The sequence below is a fragment of the Vulpes vulpes genome, chromosome 2 (assembly GCF_048418805.1).
Source record: "Vulpes vulpes isolate BD-2025 chromosome 2, VulVul3, whole genome shotgun sequence".
Taxonomy (NCBI): domain Eukaryota; kingdom Metazoa; phylum Chordata; class Mammalia; order Carnivora; family Canidae; genus Vulpes; species Vulpes vulpes.
In genome coordinates, this window is record NC_132781.1 from 40,434,810 (window position 1) to 40,450,188 (window position 15,379).

Below are 15,379 nucleotides of genomic sequence, written 5' to 3' on the forward strand. Positions count from 1 at the left end.
GCACTGCGGCCGGAGGCGGTGCCAGGCAGGGGAAGGGTCACATGACGCAGGCCTCCTCCCTGAGTGGGTGGAGACTCGTGGCCGCTGAGGTGCGGCCGCCATCTCGTCAGTGTAAGCTCTCCGGGCTCTCGTGTGGTGGCGCTAGGTGATCCCTCCGGTTCCCTTTGTAAGGGGGCAGGCGCCTGAGGAACGCCGCCGAGACACCCGCCAATTGAAGAAGAGAAAACAAAAAAAAAAACAAAAAACGAAACAAAGCCTGGAAAGGTGGTAGGGTCGTTAAGGACAGACTACAAATCATGAATAATGACACAGAGAGCCCAACTTTTAACTTTCGTTTCATTGCCCGGATGAATCGTTGATGTAGTAAGTGTTGGGCATTTGCTTGTTACGGGTGAAGTTAAAGAAACCGCAGTCTCCGCTTTGTAATTCGGAGATGGGTGGCAGAGGAGTAACCGAGGCCGTGTGGTGGGTGCCGTGAGTGGGGGAAATACAAAGTGTTGCAGACTTCCGGAGGGGAGCCCCCAACAGGGTCCTGGCGGCCACTGGGAGTGATAAGAAAGGTCTTCTGAGGGGATCCCTGGGTGGCCCAGCGGTTTAGCGCCTGCCTTCAGCCCAGGGCATGATCCTGGAGTCCCGGGATCGAGTCCCACGTCAGGCTCCCTGCATGGAGCCTGCTTCTCCCTCTGCCTGTCCTCTGCCTCGCTCGCTGTGTGTCTCTCATGAATAAATGGATAAAGTCTTAAAAAAAAGAAAGAAAGAAAGGTCTTCTGAGAGGTCAGTGGGAGCAAGGGAAGTGGAAGAGACAGAATCTCACAGAAGGAGCAAAAAGTGCAAGTCTTTGAGGCTGGACGCCTGATATCGAGCCGGAGCTCACGGCGCTGGCTGGTGGCAAGAGATAATAATTCCAGGGAGGAAGAGGAATCCAGGCTGGAATGGAAGAAGTCCAGCTATTCACCGGCAGCAGCATCTTGAGGGTGAGGGTCTGAACTGTGTCATTCTGTTACCCACCCCGCCCCATTCCCGCCATCCCCCACAAAGAAAAAGTAAAGTCCTGGACCCCAGTACCTCAGCATGAGACCCTAGAGCGGTGAGGAGGCAGACAGTGAATAATCCTGACGTATTGTCGGGAGTGCTGAGGGTCCTGAAGAAGAGCTAAACAGTAGAAGGGGAGGGGACAGTCTTGCTGGGATGATGGCAGAGGTTTGTGTGGGATGTGGGTTGTGTAGGGCGTTTCTGACTCTCGCTCTGAGGAGGTGACATTTGTGAAGAAAACTGATTCGAAGGAGAAAGACATGCCGCTATCTGGGGGCATTCCAGACAGAGGCGTAAATTAAAAGACTGCTACGCTGCGGGGGTGGGGGTAAAAAGGGACCTGTTTGGGAAACACCTTGAAATGGGACCAGCTAGCAAGGGAGAGAGTGATAGGAAATGAAGGCAAAAGGAGCAGGTAGAGGCTAAATTATGAAGGCCTCTGTGCATCACACAACAGAGCCTTTTTCTTAACAATTGTTTCCAAGACCCAAGCGGAAGAATACAATATAAAGTAACAGGCCCGCTGGGGTGGCTCAGGGCGTGATTCTGGAGTTCCAGAATGGAGTCCCGCATCCGGCTGCCTGTGGGGGGTCTGCTTCTCCCTCTGCCTGTGTCTCTGCCTCTCTCTGTCTCTCATGAATAAATAAATACAATCTTTAAAAAATAAAACAGCAGTAAAAATTATAGGTTGATCAGGGCGCCCGGGTGGCTCAGTAGGTTAAGTATCTGCCTTCAGCTCAGGTCATGATCTCAAGAGTCCTGGGATCCAGTCCTACATGGGGCTCCCTGCTCGGTGAGGAGTCTTGCTTCTCCCCTCCCGGTTCCCTCCGCCCCCAGCTCCACCCCACATTTGTGCACTTGCTCTTTCTCTCTCAAATCTTTAAAAAAGATTATAGATTGATCACATATTGACTGAGCCTCCATTTTCTTCTCATCTATAAAATGAAGATAAACCCGTCTTACAGAGTTGGTCCAAGGATAAATGATATAAAATACAGAAATCTCCTGGCCCATGGTTACTGCTAAATAAATGATAACTATTAAAATATAAATGCTATATTTATACACCCTGGTGGCTCAGCGATTTAGCACCGCCTTCAGCCCAGGGCATGATCCTGGAGACCTGGGATCGAGTCTCACATCAGGCTCCCTGCATGGAGCCTGCTTCTCCCTCTGCCTGTGTCTCTTCCTCTCTCTGTCTCATGAATAAATAAAATCTTTTAAAAAATAAATAAACAAAATATAAATGCTATACTGATATTATTGCTGTTGGCAGTTGATAGACTAATTTGCAAAGACTAATGTCCTCGGATTATGTTCACAGATGGTCAAGAAGCCAATAATGAGATTGTGTAAGATAACCCTAACTCTCCGTTACTTTCTTGGCAGTGATTACATTCTGCCTTTCCCTGTGTGCATGCTTTGGCTCTTTCAATTGTGTTGCCAGGAAAAAACTTAAATACTGGACTGTCTTCCTATATGTGCATATATTCCAATTCATTCTTTTTAATAGCTGTAAAGTCCTCTGGTATACAGGTGTGTTAATTTCCTATTGCTGTGGTAACAAAATTAACCACAAATTTATTATATAACAATCCTGGAGACCAGAAGTCTGGAATGTATTGGCAGGCCTGTATTCCTTCAGCAGGCTCTAGGGGAGAATCATCTATTGCCTTTCTAGCTTCTAGAGGTTGCCTAAATTCCTTGGCTTGTGATCCCAAATCACTTCAGTCTCTATATATCACAATTGTCTTCTCCTCTGACTTCCTGCCTTTTTAGAGAGATTTTTATGGTTACATTGGGCCTACTTGGATAATCCAAGATACTTATCCCTTTTCTTTTTTTAAGATTTTATTTACTCATGAGAGATACAGAAAAAGAAGCAGAGACTTAGGCAGAAGGAGAAGCAGGCTCCCTATGGGGAGCCTGATGCAGGACTCAATCCCAGGACCCTGGGATCACAACCTGAGCGGAAGGCAGATGCACAACCACTAAGCCACCCAGGAGTCCCTAATTATCCCATTTTAAGTTCCTTACTATAATCACACCTGAAGAGTCTCTTTTGTATGCGAGGTAACATATTTTCAGGTTCCAGAGATTAGGATGTGGCCATCTTGGCAGGGTGGGGGGAGTGTCATTATTCTATCACTGCATGTCTACTAAAACTTATGGAATCAGTCCTCTATTGACCAGCATTCAGATTGGATCTAGTTTTTCATCATAAACCGTGCTGCAAGGAATATTTTTGGGCTCCTATTTTCACACTTACATGAATGTATCCATTTAATGATGTCCTGGTGTTGCACTGATAGACAAAGGGTATGTGAATTTAAAATACTGATAGACATTTTCAAATTCCTTTCTAAACCATGTACATTGGGGCACCTGGCTGGCTTAGTTGGTAGAACATGCAACCCTTGATCTTGGGGTTGAGTTCAATCCCCATGTTGAATGTAGAGATTATTTTTTTAAATGAAATCTAGGGGAGTCTGGGTGTCTCAGTCCATTGAGTGTCTGCCTTCGGCTCAGGTCATGATCTTAGGGTCCTGGGATTGAGCCCCAAATCTTTAAAAAAATATATGTGGCAAATATTTTTCCTAGTTGGTCATTTGTGTTTTGACTTTAGGGTACACAGAAGTGTTTAGTTTTGGGATGCCTGGGTGGGTCAGCGGTTGGGTGTCTGCGCTTGGCTCAGGGCTTTTGATCCCCAAAGCTAGGATTGAGTCCCACATAGGGTTCCCCATGGGATATACTATAAAATAATTTTTTTTTAAAAAAGTGCCTAGTTTTTACTTAGATTTATTAATATTTCCCCATGTGGCTTTTAAGATTTTATTTATTCATAAGAGGCAGAGAGATGCAGAGACACAGGCAGAGGGAGAAGTAGGCTGCCTGTGGGGAGCCCTATGCGGAATTCGATCCCAGTACCCCGGGATCACGAGCTGAGCCAAAAGCAGACCCTCAACCAGAGCCACCCAGGTGGCCCTCTCGTGTGGCTTCTAAGTATTTTAAATATTTAGAAAGGCCTTCTTCAAGAATCTTCAAAAACCTGGGATGGGGCATTTTAAATTCTTACATCTTTTGGAGTGCCTGGGTGGCTCAGTCATTTGGGTCTCTGACTCTTGATTTTTGGCTCAAGTCAGGAAATGGGGTCCTGGGGTCATGCCCCAGGTCAGGCTCAGGGCTTGGCAGGGAGTCTGCTTATCTCCTCTGTCCCTCCCCGTTTGTGTGTGGGCGCGCTCCCTCTTTCTCAAATAAATAAATCTTTAAAAATAAATTCTTCAATCTTTTATCAAACTGGTGCACGTGAGTGCGAGTCCACGCACCTGAAGGATGGTAAGAGGGCAGATTCATCCTTTTCCATGCGGCTGGCTAATGGCACCATGTTTATTACGTCTCCTAGACGTCTTAGACAACAGCCAGAAGAGCAAAGGGAGTCAAAAGAGAAATGTAGAAGATCCTGCGGGAGGTAATTGGGCGCGCCCACGAGCCCGTGCGGGGAGACCCCTCCCCCCCTCCCCACCTCCCAGGCCAGCCCGCCAGCTTCCTGGCCTGCTACTCCGGGAGGCCGGCGGAACGCAGGTGCGCGAGCGCTGGGAGCCGCACGAGCCCGGCCTCGGAGGACTGTACGGCAGCGGGGGAGCGATTTGGCGGGAGCACAGGGCCGCTCGGAGGCCGCCGCCGCGATGCTCCCCTCCTTGCAGGAATCTCTCGACGGGGATGAAAAGGAGCTAGAGAGCAGCGAGGAGGGAGGCTCCGCCGAGGAGCGAAGGCTCGAGCCGCCGCCCAGCAGCCACTATTGTCTCTACAACTACCGCGGAAGCAGGTGCAGCGCCGGGCCGCCCCTGTAGCCCCGCCCCGCATCCCGGCCCCGCATCCCACCCTTGGCGCCAGGGCCTTCTTTTCCCCCTCCCAGCTACCTAGTCTCTGGCCTCAAGCTCTTCTCCCGGGCCAGCGCCCTGGACTTCCTCGCCACTCCCACGCCCCTGCCCTCCAGCTGTCCCCCGCGTCCTCTCATCCCCTACCGGTCGCCCCATGCCCTTGTTTGGCACAGCGCCTCGCGCACTCATTAATGTCACTTTCCACCCCCGTCCTTTCCTGTCATTATCGCCCCACTTTCTCCTCTTGGCTCCAAGCATCCACACCTCCACCCCACCCTCTGATTATCCTCCGTTCTCGCTGCCTCCTTCTCCTTGGTCGGGGCAGGCATTTCTGGGGCTCTTTTTGGCCCTGGAAAGTTTGTTTTTTAGCGGAAATTTCCTTGACTCATGTTGGTATTTAATTTAGCCTTTCCTCCACCTTTTAGAGGGCCCGGAGAGCGAAGGGGCTCTTGTCAGCACCGTTTCATGGGTTTTCCCTATTGTGAAGGTAGGAATGGAGGATCCATGCACTTCTACCTTGCAGCATTTCCAGTTGACTTTCACCCCCCCACCCCACCCCCACCCCGTGCTTGCCGGCGGGGAAGGGGATGGACTCCGCTGCACTTAGAGCCCATGACTGACAGTTATATTGCTTTTGTGATGTGCAGATTGGCACAGCAGCGAGGGGACAGTGATGATGGAAGCCCAGTTGGCACAAATGCAGAAACTCCCTCTGGTGATGATTTCAGGTAAAAACAGCTTGACCATAGCCCCCACCCATGTGCTTTTATCTTCTCTGCACTCATCTGTCCTGTAGATATCAGTGGTTACCCTATTTCCATTCAGCTTTCCCCAAAGCAAACCATCAAGCCCACCTATCCCCTGGGAACCTCATCTGGCTTTCCTCACTAGTTCAGTCATTCAAGGCTGGGCAGATCTAAATACTGGTAGTGCCCCTGGTGATTAACCAGAGGCAATTAATCTTAGTTCCTTGATTGGAACTGCATTAAATATTAAATGTCTTATGGGTATAAAGAAATCTAAAATCCTCCTTTTCCCCCGCTTCAATGCCCTTTCAGAGCTCCTCTCCTACACACTAGAATGTAAACTCTAGGACAGCAGATTGTTGTCTCTTTGGTTCATTGATGTCTCCTGACCTGGCACCCTTGGTACTAGGGTAGACATTTAATACAAATTTAGTAAATGAATGAATGAACTTTAACACTGGATGCAGAGTAGGGTAAAATACGACAGTATGTTCACTGCCTGGATGATGGATGATATAAGGAATGTTTTAGGTGTTGTAATAGCATTATGGTATTGCAATAAGGAAGTTAAGGTCAGTGGATTAGGGGTCCCAGTGGAGTCATAATACTAGAGAGAATGAGCTGGAAAGATAGGACTATTTTAAACTGTTTGATGAAATAGATCATACTTGGTGACATACACACCTAGAAGCCTCACCAACAGGAGTCATAAAAAGCTTTTTCAAATCCTTAAAGAGATTCTGGCTTTTGGTAATATTCTGACTTATGGGGTACAAATGTAGTAGTCCACTGGTAAGGAATGTGTCTTTCATTTGTCAAGCCTCTCCTTGGTGGATACTAATCTGCCATCTGAAGTGGAGCCAGAGCTGCGCAGTTTCATTGCTAAGCGTCTTTCTAAGGGAGCAGTATTTGAAGGGCTGGGTAATGTTGCATCTGTGGAGCTGAGGTAAGTGTAAAATGTGCTGTGTTCTGAATTTTTTATTTCTGAGCTAAATATGAGAAGTGATGAGAAATTGCAAAAGATCAGCTCTCACTAGACTTGCAAAGTTCATCTTTGTTCTTTGCACTGGGTCTTACACACACATTTGTGGAATGGAATTAATTGAATTAATTGAATGGCAGACTCTGCCACCTAAGTATACTTATTTAGTCTTGTATTTGGAAAATAAGAATTAATTACCAAAACTAAAATTGTATACACTAGTATACAATTGTAAAGTGCTTTCACAAACTTTGATGCCATTCTCTTCTATAACGGGGCAGTAGAGCAGGTTCTCTTACTTCCATTTTCAGATGAGCAAATAAACTGAAATGTTTGTGACATTAAGGTCACAAAGCTGGTCATATCGATGACATTCAGGCTTAAACATAGGTATCCTCTGTTAAATTCCAGCCATCTTTCCATTACACCCCTTGATTATAGTTCACTTTAGACTATGATTTTGGCATCAAGCCCCCTCAGGAATATGAAGCCACAAACCAAAGATAAAGCCCCAGGATTAACATGGCACATCTGCCTGAAGCTTCAGTGATTCGTGAAGTTTTGGGGGAAAAAGAGAACATGTTTATATTTATGTAAACGTGGATGTACTATGAATGAGAATAAAATTTGCATGAGTTTTTCATATAAGAGAGGACTCAAAGAAATTCCATGTTTGAAATTCCAGGTGCTACTCTCATTAAAGCCCGTAATGGTACCTGATAGTTTTCCTCTGCTGTTTCAAGTAAACCAAGAAGTCTAGGACATTCTGACCTAGTTTGCAACCTAACAGTATTGCCAGATCAAGATGACCAGGGTTTGGACAGTCCATAAAACTAGATGTGTGAGTTAGCAAAAGTGTACATTTTATTGTCTTGTCTTTTCTAGGATTCCAGATTACCGAGTCGGTTGTTATTACTGTCTTTTCCAACAAGAAAAAGTGCTTCCTGAAGCAGCAACAGTGGACTCTGAACATAATGCTTCAGAGTACGTGGTCTGTTTTTTAGGAGGATCTGAAAAAGGACTTGAGCTATATCCTTTCTTTGATCTTTGAGGATATCAGGAAGGAAAACATGGGAAGCCGAATGGAGGAGTATTACTACCAACCTAGAAAGAGCTTACGTATTTACGTCATTTCATACTTTCATACAACGTTTGTCTTGGCATGTTTTAATTTACAGTTTGCATTATTTGAGAGATTTTATGTTTCCTATTGAGAAATCAAACACTGTCTTGATTCATCCTTTATTGCTTCCTTAAGAACATACTTTCAGGCTTGAATTGGACAAGTACATTCAAGGGCTGAAAAATAACATGAGCCATGAGGTAAGATGATCACTTTAGTTGATAAGACTGAGATGATAAATACGTTATACTTATTAAATCATAGATGGACACAAAGACACCCAAATTCTAAAAACGTAGGGCTTTGTGGGCTAATAGGAAGGTGCTGGTTAAGGGAAATAGAGAACATAGTCCTGTAACTGTTGTAAATTTCACAAGACTGTTTCTTATGTTTTGTATCCATGAAAAATTGAATCCATTAAATTCAGGGTATATGGTAACATTGCAAGTGAGGAAGAAGATGCTCTTTTCCTGATTTCTAGGCACATAAGACTTATAGTCTGGACAGAACTAATGCTTATGCAGCCTCTGGTACCAAAGACATGCTCTACAATGGTATGACTGTCCTTGAACTCAACATCAAAGATTTGGGGGGAAATTCCATTTTTTTATTAGTCGATCTTTGATGAATTAGATACATCCGTATTGATTAAGTTATCCTTACCTTTAAAAAATCACACATCCAGCATGTAGTAGTTGTTAAAGTCATAACTCTTCTAACTTTACTACCCATTTATTTGGTAACAATTCCTTTTACTTGTCATGTGCTTACAAGATCCTGCAGGAGAGGAAAGGATAGCATAGGAGTAGAGTAAGCCAGAGAAATGGGTCTAAGGGGAGCTACTCTCCCAGAGTGGAGCTCTTCCACTAGTCCCCAGTGAGCACCACAGCCTGGAAAGCTTAGATGTCCTCCTGGCAGCATGTCTGACAGCTGGAGCGGGCTAGAGTACTTTGATGAGTTAATATGTGTCCTTCTCTGATCCCATTTGAATCTGAATAAGCTGTCTCACTCCTTCAGCCTCCTTATAAAGGAGGTGCTTTATAAGTTCACACATGGATGTTTCAGGCACAGCCAAGTGCTGAGAGATAAGGATTATTAAAAGAATATCTTCTGGGGTGCCTGGCTGGCTCAGTTGGTAGAGCATGCAATTCTTGATCTCGGGGTTGTGAGTTTGATCTCCACTTTGAGTGTTGAGATCACTTAAAAAGAAAATCTTTTTTTAAAAAAATCTCCCCCAGGATGTCTCTGGGTGGCTCAGCAGTTGAGCATCTGCCTTTGGCTCCGGGCATGATCCTGGCGTCCAGATTGAGTCCCACCCTGGGTTCCTTGCTGAGAGCCTGCTTCTCCCTGTCTATATCTCTGCCCCCCCCCCCCTCTCTATTATGAATAAATAAATAAAATCTTTAAAAAAATCTCCAGTAAGTACACACAGTATACAGTGTGGTAGGGAGAGATGGACATGTAAATGCCCAACTTCTCCCAGCAAAAAAATAGCATGCAACCCTATTTATTTGGTCTCTTTATTTTATGTATTACATTTCTAAGTGTGTTTTTTAAATTCAGTACAGGATTAATCCCCACTCTGCTCAGGGAAGTTATATTACAATTCCTTTTTGAGTTGCTGGTGGTAGCTTAAAAAATGGAGGTATCTATCCTCAGTTCTTTTCACCGTCCAATGTTAAGTACACTAAGTGAAGGCTTATATTAAAGCAGATGACATTCTTTCTTGATCTAGGAAAGGGGCTTGGAGGATCACATAAAATCCTACCTGAGCAGCTGGTTTGAGGATGTTGTATGCCCAATCCAAAGGGTGGTTCTTCTTTTCCAGGAGAAGCTTACCTTTCTGCTACATGCCGTAAGTATTGCCCAAACAAAAGCATTTCTTTAATTGAGAGTCACTTTGGCAGAGTTTGGATTATTTAAAGACTTATTCACTTTCTCTGAATATTATTCCCCACACCCTGCCCGATATTCGTTCAAACTATGCTTGCAATCAGGACAGACCAAATTCTGTTTTTCTGAGACCTAGAAAGTTCCGTTACTGAGGTAGAATTGCAAATACTAAATATTCCTAATAGGATAAAACATTATTATTTTTTTTTTTGAGTAGGCTCCATGCCCAGCTTGAGTGGAGCTTGAACTCACAACCCTGACAGATCAAGACCTGAGCTGAAATCAAGTGAGCCAGCCAGACACCCCCTAGGATAAAACATTTAAAAATAATAATTTTGAAGTGATCTGGGAGAGGCGTAACTTTTAAAACAATTTGAGAAGGAAAACAAAAATCCAAAGTAATTTTTAACTATATAAAAATGTCCAAATAGGGGTGCCTAGCTGGCTTAATTGGTAAAGCATGCATCTCTTGATCTTGGAATCAAAAGTTCAAGCCCCACATTGTGGGGGAGATTACTTTTTTAAAAATGTCCAGTTAAAAAAAAAAAAAATGTCCAGTTAAAAAATGAAAAATTCCAGATAATTCTAGAGTATATGACCTGGCTTTTATTTATATATGTGGTAGGTAAATTCACCTGCAGCTGGACAGTCCCATGAGACCAGAGTGGTAATGCCAGGTTTTAGATTGTCAGTGGACAGCTGCTAAACAAGGCTCTGTAGAGCTTCTGAGTAGTGCCCATCAAGAATCATCCAGTGTGGTGGTTATTGGGGAAGTTATTGATGTTTAGCATCTAGTAGCTGCTCAGTAAGGAAAACTAGAATACATGTATCAATTAGGCTTTATTTTTCTCTCATAGGCTCTAAGTTATACTCCTGTTGAAGTTAAAGAGTCAGATGAAAAAACAAAGAGAGACATTAACAGGTAAAGAAGAGTTTTGCAAGGAGGGAACCTTTTCCATAGCAAGTCTGATACTACATTTTTAAAGCCATCACCCAGTGCAGAATGAATTTGCTTTCTTCCTCCTATCCTGCAATACTGTTTGTGGAAAATAACTTGTGTGTTTCGTAGGTTCCTGAGTGTGGCCAGTCTTCAAGGCCTTATTCATGAAGGCACCATGACGTCTTTGTGCATGGCTATGACGGAGGAGCCACATAAATCTGTGGTCATCGATTGCAGTGGCTCCCAGCCTCAGTTCTACAATGCAGGTGAGCCATAACCCCTGAGGCAGCCTCCCTGGCACTGTTGTGAGTCTGTTTTTGCACTGAGAACACATGATGCAAACTTATCTCTCCTGCCTTTTACTGGTACATATTTATCTCAGACTCACCAAAAACAGTATTAATTCTAGAACCACAGATATCCCATCATGCCTAGCAATTCCACTCCTGTGTATATAGAGAAACTCTTATATGTGTACATAAGGAGATAAGTTCAGAAATATTCATAAAGCCATTGTTTGAAATAGCAAAGAATGGAAGCAAATGTCTATCAACAAGAAAACTGAAAAACTGCTATATTCATACAATAGAGTCCTTCCTATATAGCAGTGAAAATGCACGAACTAGAGCTACATGCCTCAGTATAGCCCAGAAACATACTATTTTGAAACAGCCATTAAAAACACAAAGTTTTAACAAATGTAATACTATATAGGTCTTAGAGATTAAAAAAAAAAGTATGTAATAGAAGTTGAAAGAAATACATGGGAATGATAATCTTTTCTGATGGGAAAGGAGAGGGGATATGATCAGGAAGACGCACTCAGTGCTTCAACCATTGGTCATTTCTTAGCCAGGTGGTGAATAGACTATTTTTTTAGACTATTATAGAAGTCTTAAATAATTCACTGTAAGTGGGGTGATTAGGTGGTTCAGTCTTGATTTGGGCTCATGATTTTAGGGTCGTGAGATCAAGCCCTACATCTGGCTCCTCGCTCAGCAGAGTCTGCTTGAGATTCTCTCTCCCTCTGCCCCTCCCCCCACTTGAATGTGCTTGCTCTCTCTCTGTCTCTCCCTCAAATAAATAAATAAGTCTTTTAAAAAATTAATTCACTGTAAGTGTTTTTACCAAGAAAGAAAGAAAATCACAATGGATATATCTGGTGTACATCTGAAACTAATATATGTCAATTACACCTCAGTTAAAAATATATAAATAACAAAAAGAAAGAATAAATGTGTTATACTTTGTAGGATTTCAGTTTTATTTATTTAATTTTTCTAAAATATTTCATAGGAAGCAACCGGTTTTGTGAGGACTGGATGCAGGCTTTTTTGAATGGCACTGAAGGAGGTAACCCTTTTCTTTTTCGACAAGTACTGGAGAACTTTAAGCTAAAGGTAATTAATTGGCTATGTGCCAAATGCCACATATCATTTTTGTCTGAATTTTAATTAGTACCAGTGACAGAGTAACAAATCTACTTTACAGCTGTGATGTCTATTAAATACGACGTTCTCAAAACTAGAATTCCCAGAAGGCATTTACTTTATATTTTTCAGGAGCTTCTGCATGTATATCATTGCATTTCCAATTAATTTGTTTGAATGCTTGCCTGTATCTCAGGGACATCAGTCTTCTAATTTGTGACGTATCTTAGTTGGAAAGCACCGAAAAAATGGCTGTGCCTAAGGGTTCAAAATTCTGATGGAGAGGAGTGTTATTACTTTATTTAGGAGATTTTAAAAGTATTTTTACTTTGTATAAGAAACTGTGGGGAAGCCTAGGTGGCTCAGCGGTTGAGCTCCTGCCTTCGGCTCAGGTCGTGATCCTGGAGTCCGGGGATCAAGTCCCACGTCGGGCTCCCTGCATGGAGCCTGCTTCTCCCTTTGCCTATGTCTCTGCCTCCCTCTCTGTGTCTCTGATGAATAAATAAATAAAAATATTAATAAAAAAAAGAAATTGTGTTCTCCCAAGGGCAAAGCATATTAGTAATAAGAATGATGCAAATATTCAAAAAAAAAAAAAAAAAAGGAAACATCTCAGCAACATATGTCAGGCTTTCAGCTGAATAGGAGATATTTTTCAGGCTTCATTATTTTCTCAAGTATATAAACATATATTTAACTGGGTAATCTTTTTCTAGGCCATACAAGACACAAATAATTTGAAGAGATTTATCCGACAGGCAGAAATGAATCATTATGCTCTGTTTAAATGTTACATGTTTCTGAAGAACTGTGGTAGTGGAGATATCCTTTTGAAGATTGTTAAAGTGGAACATGAAGAAATGCCTGAAGCCAAAAACGTGGTGGCTGTCCTAGAAGAATTTATGAAAGAAGCTCTTGCCCAAAGTTTTTGATCACATGTTTTGAGATCATCATATTGTGAAGTTGTACATTCAAGCCTTGGTGTTTGAAACTGCAGTTGTTGTAATTGTCATAGGATTGCTACTTAAGACTATTTCAAATACATTCTAAATTTTTTTCATTTTTTACTTTTAAATAACTTACTTAGAACATAAAAATCTGAGGACCATCTTCACTGAGTCCTAGATGTGTGTTAGAGTTGTGTGATTTTAGTATACTGCTGGCCCCATAAATTCTAGACTTTAAGGGTTTGATGCTCAAAAATCTTGAAAGGTAATTTTGTGGCTTCTTTGAGGAGTTGGCTGCAGGATTTAGCAATTTTTCCTTCCAGAAAAATTGTAATACTCCTTTCTCAATGTACTATAGCTTATAAAAAATGTCCTCCTAGTCTCACAAATTAGTGCTGTGATACCGTTTCAGAGACAGATCTGTGCATCCTGTGGGTGCTTGGATAGATTTTTTTTGTGTCTGATTGGTAATGACATGGATGATAAAGCCAGCTTTTAAGTCAATACACAAATCACGAGTGTGTGAGAAATTAAATGAGCTTTAAAAATAGATGCACTAGCTTCAAGACAAAACATCATCTTTGATGGAAGGCTACTGCAGAAGTGGCCTCCATCCCCTTTCTTCATTCATTTGTTCACAGGTATTTGCCAAGAGCCTGTATTTTATTTTCTCTGAAAATGCTGGAATTTTCAGAGTGTTAAAAAAGAAAATACATAAATTCCACAAGCAAACTGTAACATAAAGAATATAAACTGATTCTGCATATTGGAGTTACTCATTGATTTTAGTTTTTTGTATATTTTGTTACAAGCCTCATATTGTTTTATTCCAAATCAATTGAATGTGCCCTCAGCTAGAGCCATTTATAATTCCCATGGAAGCCAATTGTAGCTGCACACGTATGATGGCAGTTTGTTCTGCATAGCTCTTTAATAAATCCATTTGATAGTGATTTTTGTTTAGAAGATCAGAAGTCTTCTCACTGCCCTCAGGATGCTCAGAGGAACACAAGCCCGTAAAAATCCTCTCCTAAGCTCATCTAAATTCACGTAAGTGCTGAGTTTTAACTTTTAAAATGACTGACAACGGTCTTCTGCTTTCTCTTCTATAGAAGTCTGGGGACATGACTCACCAAGCCATTTCTTTTCCTCTAATGAGAAATACAATTCAGGATCTTCATAAAGGCTCTCATATGGTTTTAAATTTTAATAACTTGGATTGTAGGCAGTGCAGAAAACAAAATCCAAATAGCATTTTTTAATAGCATTAAATTCAGAATGACTATAGGAAATAAGCAATTCTATGGCACTACTCTTGAATCTTTTTCTAATGTACTTGGTTGCTCATTTAGAAATCAATTTTTTTTAATAGACAACATTAGGACATCAACATTTAATCTTAAAAAATGTATTTTTCCTTTTTTAAATTCACATATCATTCAACAGTCCATGATATAAATGGCATTTAAAAGTAAATGTAATACCTGCTTCAAGCCATTTATGGATATAGTTAAGATATAATTATATATTCCTTACGTGTACTTCTATATTTTGTGATGCAGGCTCACTACATTATACAGTTGTGTAGCATACAGTCTTATTTTACAAGTCTGTGTCAAACCATCACTACTGTAGGCAAGGAAAATGGTGACATGGAATCAAGTACCTTGTTGGCCATGAGAAGAAACCCAAAGAACTCATGACCAGAAATATGTACTGTATTCAAATTTTAATAAGCTAATGTATTAACTTTTAAAGTTTTAAAAAGGATTTGTTCAGGTGTGGAATACATTTATGTATTACTTGTATGCTCTACACACAGAGGAAATATGTTTGTCATGTACCAAAAATGGCCTCGGCTTAATTGTAATTATATTTGTAATAATAATAATAAACCAACTTAGCTTCTCATCAATAGAGTCATTTTTATTTAACTAGCTCCATTCTCAAGTCTGACATTTTTATTAAGGCACAACAAGCTTATGGGGAAATTATACTTGTTATGCTAAGGAATTTGTTGAAAAGAATCACATCACCTGCTGGAATACAACTTTCTACACCTTGCTGGAGGCATCAGGCAGGGTGTGAGGGCAATTTCCCTCACAATGTTTTATTCATTGTCCAGGGAAGTTATACCTGTTGAACTCAATGATCCAAGTCACTTCCCTTTACTCTCATTCATTATTAATGATGACACAATGCCTGTCCTTTACCAGAGGTGCACTTATAATACTAGCTACTAGGAAAGCCCTCAGGCATTTGGGAAATAAGAGGAGGACCACAGGAGGACCACGTTTTCCTAACCATGTATCTTAGTAATGGAGATCCCCCTGGGTGTAGATGAAGTCTTTCCACTTGGACGTCCAAGAGGGCAGCTCCAGTTCTACAACTGTTAAACTTCCTAA

The 15,379-nt window shown here is 41.9% G+C and overlaps 2 protein-coding genes across 5 annotated transcripts in view; one reads left to right on the forward strand and one right to left on the reverse strand.

Moving 5' to 3' along the window:
* The first annotated feature begins 64 nt into the window (after positions 1-64).
* C2H17orf75 (chromosome 2 C17orf75 homolog) lies at positions 65-14,889 on the forward strand. 4 transcript variants are annotated; one of them, XM_072747727.1, is made up of 11 exons: positions 65-974; positions 4,737-4,858; positions 5,561-5,641; positions 6,480-6,605; positions 7,527-7,670; positions 7,907-7,964; positions 9,500-9,619; positions 10,515-10,579; positions 10,727-10,863; positions 11,894-11,950; positions 12,744-14,889. In XM_072747727.1, exons 1-11 carry the CDS (start codon positions 933-935, stop codon positions 12,761-12,763), a joined length of 972 nt encoding a protein of 323 aa, XP_072603828.1. In that variant the 5' UTR covers positions 65-932; the 3' UTR covers positions 12,764-14,889. The 4 variants fall into 4 exon arrangements, with proteins under 4 accessions (XP_072603828.1, XP_072603827.1, XP_072603826.1 ...); XM_072747726.1 differs by having other exon boundaries at positions 65-363; positions 4,436-4,858; positions 11,894-11,997; XM_072747725.1 differs by having other exon boundaries at positions 87-974; positions 4,436-4,858; positions 11,894-11,997.
* Positions 11,996-15,379, reverse strand: part of RHBDL3 (rhomboid like 3) — a 52,112-nt gene continuing 48,728 nt past the window's right edge. Inside the window, exon 9 of the mRNA XM_072747729.1 lies at positions 11,996-12,518. Within this exon, the coding sequence (XP_072603830.1) occupies positions 12,352-12,518 (167 nt within the window). The 3' untranslated portion in view covers positions 11,996-12,351. The remainder of the gene's footprint in view (positions 12,519-15,379) is intronic.